Source organism: Leuciscus leuciscus (assembly GCF_965113295.1).
Source record: "Leuciscus leuciscus genome assembly, chromosome: 14".
NCBI lineage: Eukaryota > Metazoa > Chordata > Actinopteri > Cypriniformes > Leuciscidae > Leuciscus > Leuciscus leuciscus.
In genome coordinates, this window is record NC_138738.1 from 27,647,436 (window position 1) to 27,664,905 (window position 17,470).

The 17,470-nt window shown below is 37.5% G+C and overlaps 1 protein-coding gene and 1 long non-coding RNA gene across 2 annotated transcripts in view; one reads left to right on the plus strand and one right to left on the minus strand.

Annotated features, from left to right (window-relative positions):
* The window catches only part of prkcaa (protein kinase C, alpha, a), a 205,281-nt gene extending 189,067 nt beyond the window's left edge, over positions 1 to 16,214 (minus strand). Inside the window, exons 1-2 of the mRNA XM_082136835.1 lie at positions 15,837 to 16,214; positions 15,026 to 15,057 (exon numbers count right to left, since the gene is read on the minus strand). Of these exons, the coding sequence (XP_081992961.1) occupies positions 15,026 to 15,057; positions 15,837 to 16,006 (202 nt within the window). The 5' untranslated portion in view covers positions 16,007 to 16,214. The remainder of the gene's footprint in view (positions 1 to 15,025; positions 15,058 to 15,836) is intronic.
* LOC309474516 overlaps positions 1 to 17,470 on the plus strand; it is a 243,910-nt gene that overhangs the window by 98,799 nt on the left and 127,641 nt on the right. The gene's annotated exons all lie outside the window — the stretch shown is intronic.

Here is a 17,470-nt window from a genome sequence, read left to right on the forward strand (position 1 = left end):
AGGAAGGCATCTTTAAAAAGACGCAAGCTCTTTTAGACAGTGTGTGTCGCGGCGGCGAACACACACACAACAGAGAGTGTAAAGGATATAGGCGCCGGATAGCGCAGCAGGAAGGCGATTGAAGGCGGCGCGGCCAGCGACTTCAGTGACGACTCGTCCCGCTGCAAGTGCTTCCTCAGACGGCGCGGCTTCTCTCCGGATCCAGCGATGCGTGTGCTTCACTGAAGAGATGAAAAATCAGATATCAGCTACCTGCGAGCTGTATTTATAGGCCTAAGCCACGCCCGTTTCGGCGGGACGTGACGCAGTGGGCGCGAAGCACCCTCATTGGGTCTGACGTCACGCTAGGCCTCGCTCGATAGGCTGCTGCAGTTGCCGCAGAACAGCCAATAGGCACACGAGCCGTCTTGCCTATGTCTGTATGCTGTAACGCGTTTTACAATAATACAAAATTAAGGATAATTTTTTGGCTTCAATATCTCGCGGAAAAGGGATTTTCCCCTAGCGTAAGATACTTACGCAGTACGAGAGACCTCTCGTAAGAGAACTACATCCTGGAGCAGAATAAACTGCACAGAGGCAGGCTAGGGAAACATTGGCCTTCAACATGAAACATTTAGGTGCAAAATTACTTTTTAGTTGCCAAATTACAGAATTGCTCAAAATGGATGGCTGTCCAGAAACACTGCCATCTATGCCCAGGTTCTGTTTCACTGTTTTGAATCAGACATAACAAGTGTTTCAGTTGTGAACAGCTCTGAAAGACTAACATCAATAATGTATAATGTGTTTTGCTTGAACATTTGTGATCAGATCAAGCAAAACACATCTTAATGTCAGGTGTAAACACACACAGAGAGAGAGAGAGAGAGAGAGAGAGAGAGAGAGAGAGAGAGAGAGAGAATGCCTGTTTTGTAAATGATGGTGCAAAGAGATGTGAACGGTGTAAGTATAATGTTGCAGTTCAGCAGAAGCACACAAGCACATTTGCTTTGATGATCTGCTTTAAGAGGAAGCCAAAAGCCTTCATCTCTCCATTTGTTGAATTACTGTCATACTGTTATCTCCCATCAAAAACCCACCAACCACTGCTCTTTCCCATTTAAAAGACAAGAATCCATGCTTCCCCATCAAATAATATTATCCAAACAAAACTATACGCAATTATGGTCAGATTGTACAGCAATTTAGAGTGGATGCATTACATGGCTAATGTGTTTGCACAGGCACAAGCAGCAGTGACATACACTAATGCAGAGCTTTGCTTGATCTGCGCATTCATAATGCGACTTTCCCTGAAACACCCAACCCCCCCTTTCACACTCGCATCTAAACATCACTTCCTCATTGGATAATTCAATAGCACCAATGTGAATATCTGGACTGCTAATCCATAGCTCTCCATGATATTAGCACTGCAGAAGTGAAGAATGAATGACAGTAGCACTCTAATAGTCCAACGTAGAATCACAGCAGCAACCAAGCTGCTTCAAGATACTGGAGGTTGGGTAAGAGCATGATTTGTGTTCCATTATCGTTTACACAACCAAATAAAGGTCAGGTATTTTTTGAAAATCAGATCAGCGAAAAATCACTAGGTGCGTTTTGATTTTATTTAATTTCTTAAATATTTTTTTATTAAAGAGTTTATTGTTATATTTTTGTTGTGCCATGTTGCACAAATAATTTTTTTCATTGGACTATAAATTGATCATCTTCTGTTTAATCTCATTAGTCATATGAGGTGGTTTTGTTTGTTGTCTACAGTAACGATTTACTTTTTTTTCCTTTAAAGATGGACAACGCACCTTCACTCTCTTCCATTGTAGAAAAGTGAAGCCGCCAATGTCCCACCCACACTCCTGCAGAATCAATTGCAAGCACACGCACCTTTAGCTTTTTTTAAGTAACCTGACTCTAATTTTGATGTCTGCTGATTGTAGTACAACTGAAGGCTTGTTAAAGGGGTCATATGATGCGATTTCTGGTTTTCCTTTTTCTTTAGTGTGCTATGTAGCTGTTAGTGCAAGTATAAGATCTGCAGAGTTACAAAGCTCAAAGTGTCGAACCTAAAGAGATATTCTTCATAAAAGTTATGGCTCAGCCACGCCTTCCTACAGCGCTTCGTTCAAACACGCCCAAATGTATACGCAAAGAAAGAAGGCATAACTTTTATTCTCGCTGTATTATTGTTGCCGCATGTCGTGGAGACACTGTTTTTCTTTGCGAAAGCCAAACTACTCTGTTTTGCCTTCCAAAAGAGGACATAATTAGAAAACAGTGCTTAAGCTTTATTTACAACACTGTTCAACACTGTTCACCGACGCGTAAAAAGACAGTTTAAATCATTATAATCAGTAATTATGTCCCCAATGAAATAAAATCTTAGCAAGCAATCTGAAATGACCTGGTCCAGTCGCGCTGGCAAAGTTGATCGATCAGCTTGTTCATCTGCATTTTCAAGTTCAGATTCGGGCTCGAATTGATAAGGTAGTAGGACATTATCACCTGTCATTATTGCTTTGGGATCTGATGTTCCAAATATGGTAAGGGGCGTGACATTTCCATCATACGCTTAAGGTTTTTGGGCCAAATCACAATGCACTAGATCGCTGGCCAATGAGAGCACACCGCGCTTTTCAGAACGATGAGCTTTGTAAAAATAAACGTGTTTCAGAAAGGCAGGGCATAGAGGAGCAACACTAATGTACAGTATGTGTAAAATAATTACCTTTCTGAACCTAAAACCGGGTAAACGCATTGCATTAAATCAAATACAAAAAAATGATGTTCTTTTTAGAACCATCATATGACCCCTTTAATATAACTACTAACCCCTAAGCCTGTTAATGCCTCCGTGACTACTTCACTCAGAGAAGCTGTCAATCATGACATTACACCCCGTTTTATAATATCAAATAACTAACTAAAACCAAACTTGATGAACACTTTAAAAAAAATAAAAAATAAAAAAAAACACTTGAACCCACGTGATAAAAACTGACTAAAATGTCAGAAACCATTTTTGGAAAAAATATTAGAAAAAGTGTAATTTGATTGTTTAGATTTGCTCGTGTCTTATGTGTTTACATGGAGAGGGCGGGGTTTATAACCTATACTGCATCCAGCCACCGGGGGGTGATCAAAAAGCTTTGTCTTCACTTTTTGATCCAACCCTAAATAGTGCACAATAGGGATTTTAAAACTAATGGTACTTTGTACCACACTGATATCAAAATAAAAATGTATACAAGACTTCAAGGCCTATGTACCACGTAAAAATGTATAAGTTAAACTTTGAATGTCAATTTTTTATTTACAATTAAGCTATTTTTGTATCAGAAAACTGGTTGATGTTTTCAGTCAGTCAAACAGGTTTTTTTTTTTTTTTTTACTTGATTTTATGCTATACTTTTATGAACTAGTCCAATGATTTTTTTTTAACCATCACAACAAAACCAGTGCATGAAGTTTCTCTGAATTCCTTTGGCCAATAAAATAAAGTATGTTGACCTTTGAGATCAACATTTGCTGCCCTAGGCAAACCAAATGATTAATATTTAATATTTAATATTAAACTTTACTCACTACTTTACATACTTTAACAATACTTTTTCAACACAAGCATCAACACTTGACCACTAACATTTTCTCTCACATATAAAACATTTGTGGATGCATTCTGTCAGATTTCTGTTTTCTATCCGGCTTGCTGCAATTCAAAAATGCAATACTGCAAATTACATCTAGTGCTGAGTGCAGTTTAATGATAATGATATTTTTATGAGTGTCTTTCAAAATAATATACAGCTTATGAACTTCATGACAAAAGCTCTTTTCAGAATAATAACATAATCCACTGATCTTTTAAGCACAGTTTATTCCTTTTATCCCCCCACAAAAGAGAGCATCCATTAGAGTGAAATGTCCATATCAAAGTCTGAAATGTGATGGTGTGTCAGCCTGATGATTTCCCATTTGGAGCCCTCAGCTCAAAGAGAGAGGAGCTTTTCAGAAGGTGTAGGGGAGGTACAGATGACTGGATGATCCCGTATACATGCATCATCGGAAAAGCACAAGCTCTCAAGCTCTTTTGATTGGGTTAAAGATATGAACTAGACATGTCCAAACAACAAAGCTATCATTGTACATTAACAAAAACTCATGGACCAATATAAAACTTTTGGCAAAAAAAAAAAAAAAGCTCTGGAGCCAAAGGGTCAAAAGCCATCAGTTAACAATGGTACAAATCTACAATAACATATAGGGCCCTATTTTAACGATCTGAAACGCAAGTATCAAGCGTGAAACGCAAATACATTTGTGGGCGAGTCTTGGGCGCTGTTGCTATTATACCGGCGGGATAAATGACTCTTGCGCCCGGCGCAAATCTAAAATGGGTTGGTCTGAAGTAGCTTCATTATTCATAGGTGTGGTTTGGGCGTAACGTGAAATAAACCAATCAGAGCGACATCTCACATTCCCTTTAAGAGCAGGCGCGCTTATTCCATGGCGGATTGCTATTGTAACGGCGGATTTGCCAGGCGCACGCCAGGAGCGGTTCACAGCCGAGGAGAGCAACGCTCTCGTCACGGCCGTAAAAGAGAGAGAAGTTACATTGGGGATGGAGAAACCAACACAAATTAACTTCGGTTAAACAGGCGTATGATAATTTGGGTAAATGTGTAAGCTAGATGTTTGCTTTTATAATAAATTGTGTATCTACTGTATCTATCTATCTATCTATCTATCTTTTGTAATAATGTATGATTTGCAAAAATGAAAACTGCTGCTTCTGTGTAGATGAGAGAATCAAAGTGTATGCGTGTTGTGCCACGCTACATTGATTATGGCCAAGCATGCGCCCTTAAAATAGCATATGAATAACATGCGCAACGCGCCACTGACTTTAAACTAGGTTTTTCCTGGTCAGTGGCGGAATTTTTTTCTAAACCTGCAAAATAGCATCAGGGAACGTTTGCACCGGAACACGCCTCCTCTTTGCGCTGAACCGCCCCGGGGAGCGCAAGTGTATTTCCTAGTTTACCGACGTGCTTCTGTGGAGGGAAAAGTCCGCTGTGCGCGGGTGCAAAATAGGAATGATACATGCGTCGGTGTACAAAGTCAATTGCGCTTTGATTCTCTCATCTACACAGCTATTGTACAGTATAAGCTATTGTACAATCTTATGTTGTAAATTAATTATATTTTACAGTAAAATTTTCAATAATTGAGCTGCTTGATATTGCAAACTGGTATTTGTTATATATTTGTTATCATATTTTTTTTTTTACAATTTTTTTATTTTTTTATTCTGATTATAATTTATAACCATAATCATAAATACACTGAATTGTAGCACAAATACTTTTTTACACTTTCTTATCCTTCTAGTTTTTACCAATATCAGCTTAATGAATTAGAAGTCTCACACATGAACAGAAAATAGCTTACTTCTGTGATGCAAAATAAGGTGGATAAAATATATACCCTTAGTTTTAGTTGGATTTCAGGTAACATTAGACACACTAAGGCCCTATGTTTGCTTAGGATTTGAATACGCTGCCTGCGTGCACTTTCTTTAATTTCTGTCTCTGAGTACTGTACTCTAAGTTTGTAACTTCATTTTTTGTTGTCAATCAACTGCTTGCAACTGTATTCCATTTACTATGGAAGATTCATTAACAGATTTCATAGAGCCCTATATTAGAGCTTAGTGATATATCTATAAAAAAAAAAAAAAAGATTTTTTAAAAGATGGAAAATACATGGAAAATAGCTGCACAAAAAAAGAATGTCATGAAGGTTTAAAATGATAAAGTGAGTCAAAAGAAGTTTCATTTTTCATACTACTGTATTCTTTTAAATATATACAAAAGACAGTTTATACCCTCCACCCAGTCTCTCTTGAGTAAGCAATATTACTAAAATGTCTATCCCAACTAGTGTACGCACAAACAAATAACCACTAAGACATCCGGATTTGCCGGACACGTTGCCACAATGTACTCAGAAACTTCCCACATAATTGCTGTCACAATGTTTATGTTACGGAGTACATTTTGTAAAAAAACTAAACAAAAAAAAGCATTAATGCTAAAAGGAACTAACAATATAGATTTACATTAAAAGCCTGAGAACAGCTCACCTCATGAATGGCTGAAGGATTACAGCTTAAATATGGAGTTACAGTTCCATGGAAAAACGACATGTTACATTAAAATGCTCTTAACAATGATATCTGGACCTATAAAGAGCAATGCAACTCTAACATATCTTTTTATAATCCAACGTTTGATATATTCTTTTAAGTTTTTATCTCTCATTGTGGCACCTTATAAATCTTTTCAGCTGATACCTTCCTTTGTTGTGGCATGTCTTGGAAATATAATCCAAAAAATTGATGATGGCTGTTCTGTTCAATCCTTAGCCGAGTTAGTTATAGGAGAGCAGATACCATGAACAGCTTTGGCATGTAGTAAGTGGTTTTACTAAAATGAGGGATTGGACATATGGAAAATCATCATGAATCACTTCTAAAAACCATCATTCAAATCATATCAGTAATTTCAGTGGTTTAACCTGCTAGGCTGAAAGGCATAACCAATTCAAGGGCCAAACCAATCGGATGTTACTTTCAATGGAAGAGATATTGGCAACAATTTAAAAAATCTTCACAAAAAATTCATACACTTACACATAATTATATTTTTAAGAATAATTATTTTAAAGATAATGTAATTGAAAAATAAAACTTTTGTAAAGAGCACATAAGAGGGACATGTGCCTATCCAATTGTACTCCGCTGATGTAATGCATTTTTAAACCATAAAATACATATGAAATAGACATGGGAAAGCAGTTACTGAGGCAGCCATGCACTAGAGTTGGCTCAATCCCAGAGCTGGCTCAAATTATGAGAACAGCTATGTTAAAATCACTCAATTTTTTAAGGTAACACTGTCAAACAGTGACACTGGAGGTAAAGTTTCAGAGAGAGGCAAGCATCATTCTTACCTCCCTTCAGCTTTGTAAGTTCTTAAAGAAGTAGTTTACTTTAAAATGAAAATTACCCCATGATTTACTCGCCATCAAGCCATCCTAAGTATGACTAACTTCTTTCAGACGAATACAATCTGAGTTATATTAATAAATGTCCTGACTCTTACAAGCTTTATAATGGCAGTGGATTGCAACCAACAGATTGAAGCTCAAAAAAATTGCATCCATCCATCATTAACAAACTCTAAACGGCTCCGGGAAGTAAATAAAGGCTTTCTGAAGCAAAATTATGAGTTTGTGTAAGAAAAATATTCATATTTAAAACTTGAAAATAACGAGCTTCCGGCCAAACGAACATACAGATCTGACTTAAGTGTAAAGCGCAACTTATACGAGTAACGTGACGTACTGCTGATATTTACGCTACGCCCAACGTCACAAGTTGTGCATTAGACACAAATAGATTGTGTATGGCCGTTTGGCCGGAAGCTAGAATTTTACTTTGTAACGTGTTAAATATGAATATTTTTCTCACACAAACTCATCGCTTTGCTTCAGAAGGCCTTTATTAACCCACCGGAGCCGTTTTAAGTTCGTTTATGATGGATTGATGCAATTTTTTGAGCTTCAATCTGTTGGTTACAATCCACTGCCATTATCAAGCTTGGAAGAGCCAGGACATTTATTAATACAACTCCGATTGTATTCGTCTGAAAGAAGAATGCCATATACACCTAGGATGGCTTGAGGGTGAGTAAATCTTGGTCTAATTTTCATTTTAAAGCAAACTACTCCTTTTAATAGAGCCCCAATGTCATGGTGTGAGTTTGATGGCGTGGAGGTGTAATCATGTGTGACTTGGGAAAGGTCACATGAAAGGATGCAATGGGTCCACTTTGCTGTGATTGGATTGCATGGCTGACTAATGTATGCGATAATAATGCCCTCCTCTCAAGTTTTGCGAACATTCTGGAAATAGGCCTATATAATAGGTTAAGGCCAGGGGAAATAGATTGACAAATGACAGACTAAACAACTCACCCACTCAGACATTCTATTATCTGTATGTGAGTGTGTGTGCATGGTAACTTAGCATGGTAAATTTAAAGGTACACTTCCATATCTGTGACCATCATGACACCTGCAGTGTTTACAGAGCCAAGGATTTGATGAGTAACGATCTGAAAAGAAGGCAACTGCTAAAAATAATATTTGAATCACAGTGAATCATAAATCACATTAATTGAAAACATGTACTGTACAGTAGTGGAAAAAAGTGATGTCCAGAGAGGATATTTGTTTTTAATGACTTTTAAAGTTCGATTAAACTATCAAAATATGAGGAAAATATTTTCGATTTTTTAAAGAAGAACAAAACACTAAACTTGATTAAGTTATTTATCTGACAAAATTATTTGTCTAAAAGGCAAACTACAACTACAGGTTGTATTTTACTATGCAAATGTTTTTTTTTATAGAAAATCAAAAAGCTCACAGAAAAAATGCATTCATTGACTAAAACATAAGTTAATTTTGTTGGTTCTCTCTTATTTTAGCTTTTTTTCTTCTTCTTCTGAAAATAAATGTTAAGAGGTTTACACTCATTACACATGTAATCCAGATGTGAGGGAAATATCTTAGGCCTATAACTTCTTACTTGCTGGTTTCACCACATTACATTTTTGAGTTAAAATTAAACTTAAAAAAATAATAATTTCCACATGAATAAAACTGATATGAATACAATTCAATTTCCGAGAGGAAACTCTTTTATAAAAAAAATAATAATAATTACATTGTTCATGCTATAAAACAAAGACCTCATACATACATACATTAACAGCACTTTGATGAGTGTTTATCCTAACATGCATTATTCAAAACCACTTCAGCTAAGAGTTAAATGAGAGAGAAAAAGAGAGAAGGAGATAGATGAAGGGGATTGAGAAGGAAGTCTGCTGACAATGGCATACCACTAGTAAGTGGACAGCTGTTACAATCTTTTTCCACCTAATGTACCGATGAATTGTGGCTTCAATCTGAACATGTATTTTCTTTCAGTTTAGTATGGCAAAACAAGCAAAGCAGCTTTTTCACAAAAGCTTTTAGTACCATATTTTAATTGATATAAAGAAACCATCAGAGCAACACAGAGGTCCACCTCCATTCAGTTTTTTTATTTTATTATTCAGTTTATATTTTTAAGAGCTTAGTTGCAAACAAGTCCTTTTGACATTAGATTCCGTTGTTTTATTTACTTATTTATTTGTTGTTAGTATGAAAGTTTTATTCTGCATTTGGGGACAGGAACTGCTTGTGTCTCCTTAAAAATAAAGCTCTGTGGTACGTTCATATGGGCTCAAGTGCAGTTCGCAATCTGTATATCTGCAGAACCACTATTAATTCTGAACCAATGACAACTGGGGCAGATGCCCTGCAAGCACAATGGAAAATGCATTTGTCATGGTGCTACGTCTCTGGAAAAAATTACCTTGAATGAGCAGCTTGAATCTTTGTGTCTCTTGCAATCCACAGCACACAGACGCGAGTGTCACTCTATGCATTCTATGTGCATAGAGCATTCTATGTTCCGGTGATAATATTGGGTAGGCTACTAATACTAACGGTGGTACTCACATTGATCATACAAACATACAGCATTTCCCAGCCAAATAATACAACGTGACGAGAGACCTGCAGGGGCAGGGGGCTAGAATCAAACTCTGTCCAAGCAAGTATTGTCAGCTGAATCACAACTGATTTCATGTCAAGAGATTTCAGTTGAAATGCGGACTCCTGAGGAAACAATAGTTTTTCCGGGTTGCGTCCGTTGATGGAGCGGCAGAAGGGTATGCTGTCATTCAGTACACAGTACGAGAGCGCTGAGAAGTGACTGCTGGCATTATACAGAGCGAGAGCTGCCTCTAGAGGCGAAATAAAAAATATCACTGGCTGAGTTTTTTATTTTAAAGGCACATTATGCAGTTTCCGTTTTTCTCAAACACCGGCCCCTAGAGTCGCTGAGGAGTACTTGTATTTAACGTTACTGTCGTAATTACCACTCACGCAGAGCCATCTCTGCACTCTTCCAACCACGCTTTCTTCGTTTTTTTGTCGACTCTGCCATGATTCACGTCTGAAATGCATGCTAGTGTCTTCCATAGAGGCTGCTTCATATGTTGTTGATGTATGTGATGTCGTGCCATAAAGCAAGTCGTGATTCTCGCGAGATTTGTCGGGGCGTCACCTCTCAAACTTGCATTGCTGGTTTTGCCAGCGGCCGCAGACACAAGATAAGTTTAAATCTATATTAAAAACACACCTCTTTAACCTAGCATAAACATAACACACTCTCACATTTCTATAATTCACATCCGTTAAAGGATTGTTAGGCTGCATAAATTAGGTCAACCAGAACCGGAAACACTTCCCATAACACAAAATGTACTAGTTACATCATAAGAAGAATGGCATCTACACTAATGTTAGTCTCTCTGTCTCATTCTTATCCCAAGGTTACTGTAGTCAGCCAGATTTAGTCCATATCCAGACCAGATGGTGGATCTGCACCCTAAGATGACCATAACAGCCCTGAATGCCAGACAAGAACATCACAACTAGACGAGACCTAAAAACAAACGCAGTGAAGACCTCGTTGACACAACAGTCCTCGGCAGTCATCGGATCAGATCCACGAGAACCAGACAAGTCCTCCGCACAGACCCAACGGCCAGCTTCAACTCTCCTTCCACCAACGCCGGTGTGATCTTATGAAGGTAAAAGAGTAGCAAAACTCCAGAGCATGTGGATGTGAATTTGAGAACTTGTACAATAAATATTTGTACTTGAAAACCTGTTGAATGTTGAGATTTTCATTAGAAGACAATAGTCACAAACCTGTATTCTGAATTTGAAGCTGCAGGCAAGTAGTCACAAATGTGTAAAATGCCATTCACAGAAATACAATGACATACACAAACTTGTATTCTTTCATTCACATTCGCAGTACAACCTCAATTAGGCATTTGCAACTTCTCAAATCTGCCATTGCTATTTCAAATATTCACGCATTGACTGTGCACTTGCAAACTGAGTGGCGGTGAGAGAGAAAGGCGGGGCAATTAAAAAAATTGCAATTGCAGATTTGAGGAGTTGCAAATGCCTAATTGAGGTTTTCACATTGGAGGTTTTACATTGTACTGTGAATGTAAATTTTATTGTACAAATATTTATTGAACAAGTTCTCAAATTCACATCTACATGCTCTCGAGTTTTGCTACTCTTTTACCTTGATGTAATCTTTTCCAATCTTCAAGCAAAAGGAGCTGAATAAAATACTCTGAATGATATCAATCTACAATCTGACTTGTGAGGCAGCCTGGAATCCTAACACACACCATGTTCGTTGTTTGGCCAGAGGAGAACTTGACTGAGCCTGTTTTTCATTCTCCATTCTGTCACTGATGGAGTTTGGGTTCTTGCCACGGTCACCTCTGGCTTGCTTAGTTGGGGACACTTATTAATCTTAATATTATTGATTTGCCTGCATTGACACCATTATATGAGAAATGAACTGAGCTAGACGATCACATCTCTGTTTTCTGCAGAGCTGCTTAATAATGAAAATGAACTCTTTTTATAAGTGATATACTTTATACAGTTATTGAACAGAACTGAATCAACACTGAACTGAATTCAGCTGAACAATGACACTATTTTCTTTTTAGAGCAGCTTTTCAGCCAAATTAAACTCTGTTTGCATCATTGATCATTCTCCTGTTTAACCCTGTATATATGTTTAACGCATTTTATAATAAAAACCCTTAAAGGGATACTTCACCTATGGAAAGATGAATGTGTATTTAAAATAGAAGAAATGTGAAATTATTTTTGAATTTGGAGCTTTCTAGACTGAGAATAGCCAGAAAATGTATTTTTGGCTTATGTGGATGAAAGACAACAACTCCCAGAATGCACTTGCTTCGCTGCCCTAGGAGGCCACTCCCAAGCCACGCCTACCGGTTAGGGAGCACAGTTGAAAACAACAAGGCTAGGCTACTAGTGAGTTTGCCTGGGATTTCGAGATCACTCAAAATGTCCGGGATTCGGCTTTTGCGTTCTACAGTCACCATTCATTATGTGTACTGTGGCGAGCAGGACGAGGCTGAGGGCCGTGGGAGAACGGCGCGAGGCCGGTGGCGTGATTACTGATGAGCCGGTCTCGTATCTCTCACGGAGGAGCGGGAATTTTCTTAGCAATGTTAAAACGCACATCAACCGATCACTTGTTTAGTGTTCATGTAAACACCACATTCAGATTCAACAATCGGAATGAATTCAGTTCGATTGAAACAAAAGGTGTGCATGTAAACAATGAATGGCGAATGCAGAAAGCAAAAGCCGAATCCCAGACATTTTGGACAATCTCGACGGCCGGACATGTCCGGGAAAAAGAGGATGGTAACCCCTACTACTCAGCTTTCTCCTACTACTCAGCTTTCTCCTACTACTCAGCTTTCTCCTACTACTCAGCTTTCTCCACAGAGCAAGAGCCTGCTAGCTTAGCTTCCAAAGAAAGACGGCTGACACTATTGTGTACAATCTGTGAGTGAGATCCCACCTCCTATGGGCGGGCTGAAAACATGCGGAACAGCTCCTCCTACTGGCTGTAGTCTTTAGCCTCTGGCCAAAAAATCCTCCGTCATCGGAGGATTTTTTCCAGACAAAAAATACAGAAATCTATCGTCTCAGGGGGATATGAGGGTGGAAAGCACGGTAATTCGAAAATACTACAGGTTTTCTACAATACAAAGCTTAATGCTAAATCCTGAAGTATCCCTTTAATCTTTTTAAATGGTTGAATTTGTGTTTCACTGCAAGTTTCTGGGACACATCAGGGCCGGGGAACCAGCCGACTTTCAGCCAGATCTAACAGTGCCTGGGCCAGACCTGGGCCATATCAATAAATAAGAGTCATTTTACAGGGTGTGGGCCACATCTGGGACAGAGGAAGTTGTTTGAGTCCGTTTTCAATGTGTTGGGCCAGTTTTGGGCCGGGGACCCAGCCAGAACTGGACCAGAATTGAAGCAAGGATGAGGCCCAGAGGTGGGCCAGACAAATTTTGCTACCTGATATGGCGATATTTTGGCAATAAGATAACCGACACTGAGCAGAGAGAGCAGGGCTGCCAACTCTCACTCATTCAGCGTGAGACTCATGCAATTGACACTTTTCACAGGCTCTCACGCCACACATCCATTTTCTAACGCAGAGAAAAATCGCTAAGCAAAGAGGACACTGACACCGACAGACTAGACAGAGCAGGTTACTTTTGATATGAAACAAATCATCAGCTCTCAGATTCTGTCTTTTTTTTCCATAATTTTATAACGAAATTCAAACAATAGCGTTTTGGTGCTTGTAAATGTGACGTGACAGATCGTGGTCGTGAACCGAACATCTCTTACTCTTTACTAGTTAATAATAGTAAATAAACACGAATGAACAATAGGTGTGTTGAAAGATACAGTACAACTTACCGAAATGTTTATGCCTCATACATAAAATCGATCAATCAGTGTTTTTCAACCGCGGAAAGAGGTCAATAAACAGCTGGAGAATAATAGGCTATGTCACATAACATTGCATTTACCTCAGGAAAGCCATTTGATAGCACGTTAGTTGGCTAGACAAATTATATATAGAGGAGTATTTCGCTAAATATGTGCACTATATAAAATATTTATTATATTTTTACTAATATCATTAAAATATAGCCTAGTAAAAACCAAATTATATTTAATTTGAGTTGTTATTTTTAACCTTTAATAATAATACCAGCTGACAGGCTCTCTGTGTTTACAGCATTAGGTGAGATTTTTTTTTTTTTTTTTCTTGAGAAAAATTAACATGTATCTACTGTAGCTATTTCAAATTGAAAACATTTTTTTCAAATGAATCAATATTGAATCAAGATCGGAATCAAATCACAAGATTTCACAAACAGTAGCCTACCAATCATTGTACCATGTAAACATTGTAACATATTGTCACTAAACTTAACAAAATTCTGTTTAGTTACCAAATGTTTTGACAATCACAATACACATCCTGCTTAAACGTCCCTGTTTGTCTGGACAGAATGTTCAAATTATGTTATTTTCACGAGCATACAAATGTTCTTATTTATTGTTCTATTTATTTTATACTACTGTACTATTGAGACAATAACAAGTTTGCAGTAATGCAAAGATGTCATTATTTCATTTTGTAAAAAATATTATTTTAATTTGAAAACACTGAGTTGAGAAATACACATTTCAGCATTATCACTAATCTGTGTGTGAATTTTCCTTCAGAAGTAAGCAAGTTGACTCATGAAACCATTTGTTTATTATATCGCAATCGCATTTCGCAATCACATTATTGACCTCAATAATCGCAATATGACATTTTCCCAAAATCGTGCAGTTACCCTAGTGGGTAATTGTATAAAAGTTGAGGAACACTCAATACACAGACACGGCAAAGTTACTTCTGATAACAGCTGCAAGTGTATGCTTGTTTCCTAATCCCACGTGTAATATGTGGGCAAAAATTCCAAATTTAAACTGAAGAAAAAAAAAAAAATCCCATTTGAAAGAACAAGTTACTTCAAATAAGTGATTCATAAAAGTAGTTTCCATAGATGTTTTTTCTTAAACTGTGTGAGTCTTTTCCTGAGGTACCAAGCTATTAGGTTTCTGTCTTTAAGTCAGAGTTATTTAGTTCAAGGCCAGCTAATGGATGTTTATGAGAGACATTACAGCTCACGCCTTCTTTGCCAAGTTAGGCCTCAATCACCAGATACAGTGACTACTACAATCTGCAACATTTGCTTGTTCTTTGGCATTGATCATGTGTGGAAAGGAAACTGATTCTAGATGATGTCTTTTGTACGAAGGTGCACAGCAACATCTCCTTAAGTTAAGGTCTATTTGAGTGATTATTCAGAGAATAAGCAGTACATCTATGGCTGCTTACCTTGGCACTGAAATCCTTGCTTGCCAAACCCCCTGATGAAGATGAGAGAGAAAAAAATGCATTAGAGATCTGTCTCTCTAAATCCTTTAATGGGCTTTTAGCTATCAGTTCCCTTTCACAGAACTAACAATAACTTAATTAAAAGATACATGGACAAATATGTAATCTAATGTTGTATTTGTCTCAATGCACATATAGGAAAACAGTAAAAGGGCATGCACTATAAATTATATCTATAAATTGAATGCTATGAATATAATATATGTATGTATGTATGTATGTACTGTATGTATATAATATATATATATATATATATATATATATATATGTGTGTGTGTGTGTGTGTGTGTGTGATTCCTAATTATTATTTGAACTTTTATAGTTTACAACATAAACAACAACAAGTGTGAAGCAAAGACTTGACTGAGCAGCTAAATGCCCCACTATGAGCCTGGACAAACTGATCACCCCCAAATAATGGCAACCCCAGTAAACAGTGAAGCATGCAGAATATTGCGACTCTGTGAGTAGTCTGAAACTTAAGCAACGTTTGCATTAGTTCTGTCCAAATACAAAAGACTTATTTCGAAAGCAGTTAAAGCCCGTGAGCTGTGTGAAGCCGAGTTCGATGACAGTAAACTCTAAACATGTTTTATGTATGGTCAAGTTTAAAACAGCAGAACTGCAGCAATGAGTTTCTATATGCTTAAACCTGTTCGTCTGGTAACAGGCCAGCAGCAAGATTTACAGTAACACTAAACTTACAGTGATACTGTAATAGGCTACTTACAGTGTGAAATGATTTACTCACCAAATAAAGTCCGTGCAATGACTGCAGAAAGTCGGCTGCTTGAAAAACCTCGCAATAAATTTGTGGTTTTTTACTTCATGGACGTTTTTCTGCCTCAAAGCACCTTTGCGGGCGAATCGATTTGCAACGTCAGATGAGGATTGGTCGTTGCTTTGTATGATATCAGCCATTGCAGAAACACGAGAGATTAATTCCCCGAAGAGTATGTGGAAGTTGCTGTCAAAAAAAAAAATATAACGTTGTTTTTCTGCCGCGTCGTTTGTCCGTGTAGTGCAACAGTTGGGCGCGCGCGTGCGGAAAGGGTTTCTCCTGCTTTCGCCACAACTACTGTGTGACAGCTTCCAGCCAGCGCTCCGCTTCCTTCTCGCTCGAGGTGACGTCACCGAAGTGTCCTTCTGCTGGGAGTGGATAATAACGCTCGCCCCTGGATCATGAGTCCCGTGCAGTGAGCGTCATCCGGCGGCCAAGAAACCAGTGTGCATGTTGCAGTGAGAAATCCATAACATTGTCGTCGAAGACTTGACAAGTTTGGATCTACGTATGGTTAATGGTTTTCATACCTTTCATACCTGTAGATCCTATTCCATAGGGAACACGCCCTGTTGAATGTTGTGCTGTGGAGGCTGGTCTTCAGCATTATCTTGGTCTTTCCTGTCCCCATTAATTCTTAATTTGCTTGTTAATTCGTTTAACCAGCAAGACATCCTTGGTCAACCGTGAAAGAATACGCTGGTGGTTTTGCGCCTATCCGATCTTTTGAGCAGAGAGCGACTTGACTTGACACCTAATGAATGAGTGAAAAATGAGTGGAAAGGTTTTTTTTTTCTTTAGGCTAATCCTTTTATTGCATTGTAGGACTTTATAATTTCATTGATTTACCATTAGTATTTTGGCCATAAAGATGAAGATAAACATAAAGACATGAGTGTGAGATGCCAGTTAACAAATATAAAATAATATATTTTTTAGCTTTTTTGGTGGTACAGCAAGCAGAGACACCTCTAGATTCAAGATTCTTTTAGAGGCCTTATTATACTCCCCAATACTCCCCATATACACTACCGTTCAAAAGTTTGGGGTCAGTAAGATTTTTTAATGTTTTTAAAAGAAGTATCTTCTGCTCACCAAGGCTGCATTTATTTGATAAAAAAAAACAATAAATAAAAAAAACAGTAATATTGTGAAATATTATGACAATTTAAAATGACTGTTTTCTATTTGAATATATTTTAAACTATAATTTATTCCTGTGATCAAAGCTGAATTTTCAGCATCATTACTCCAGTCTTCAGTGTCACATGATCATTCAGAAATAATTCTAATATGATGATTTGATGCTCAAGAAAATGTATTATTATTATCAATGTTGAAAACACTTGTGTACAATTTTTTTTCAAAATTCTTTGATGAATAGAAAGTTCAAAAGTCTATTTAAAATAGAATATTTTCTAACATTATAAATGTCTCTACTGTAACTTTTGATCAGTTTAACTCATCCTTGATGAATACAAGTATTAAAATTTATTTGATTTCTTTCCCCCAACAATAAAATTAAAATTCTTACTGACCCCAAACTTTTGAACGGTAGTGTTTAATGTTACAAAAGCTTTAGATTTCAGATAAATGCTGTTCTT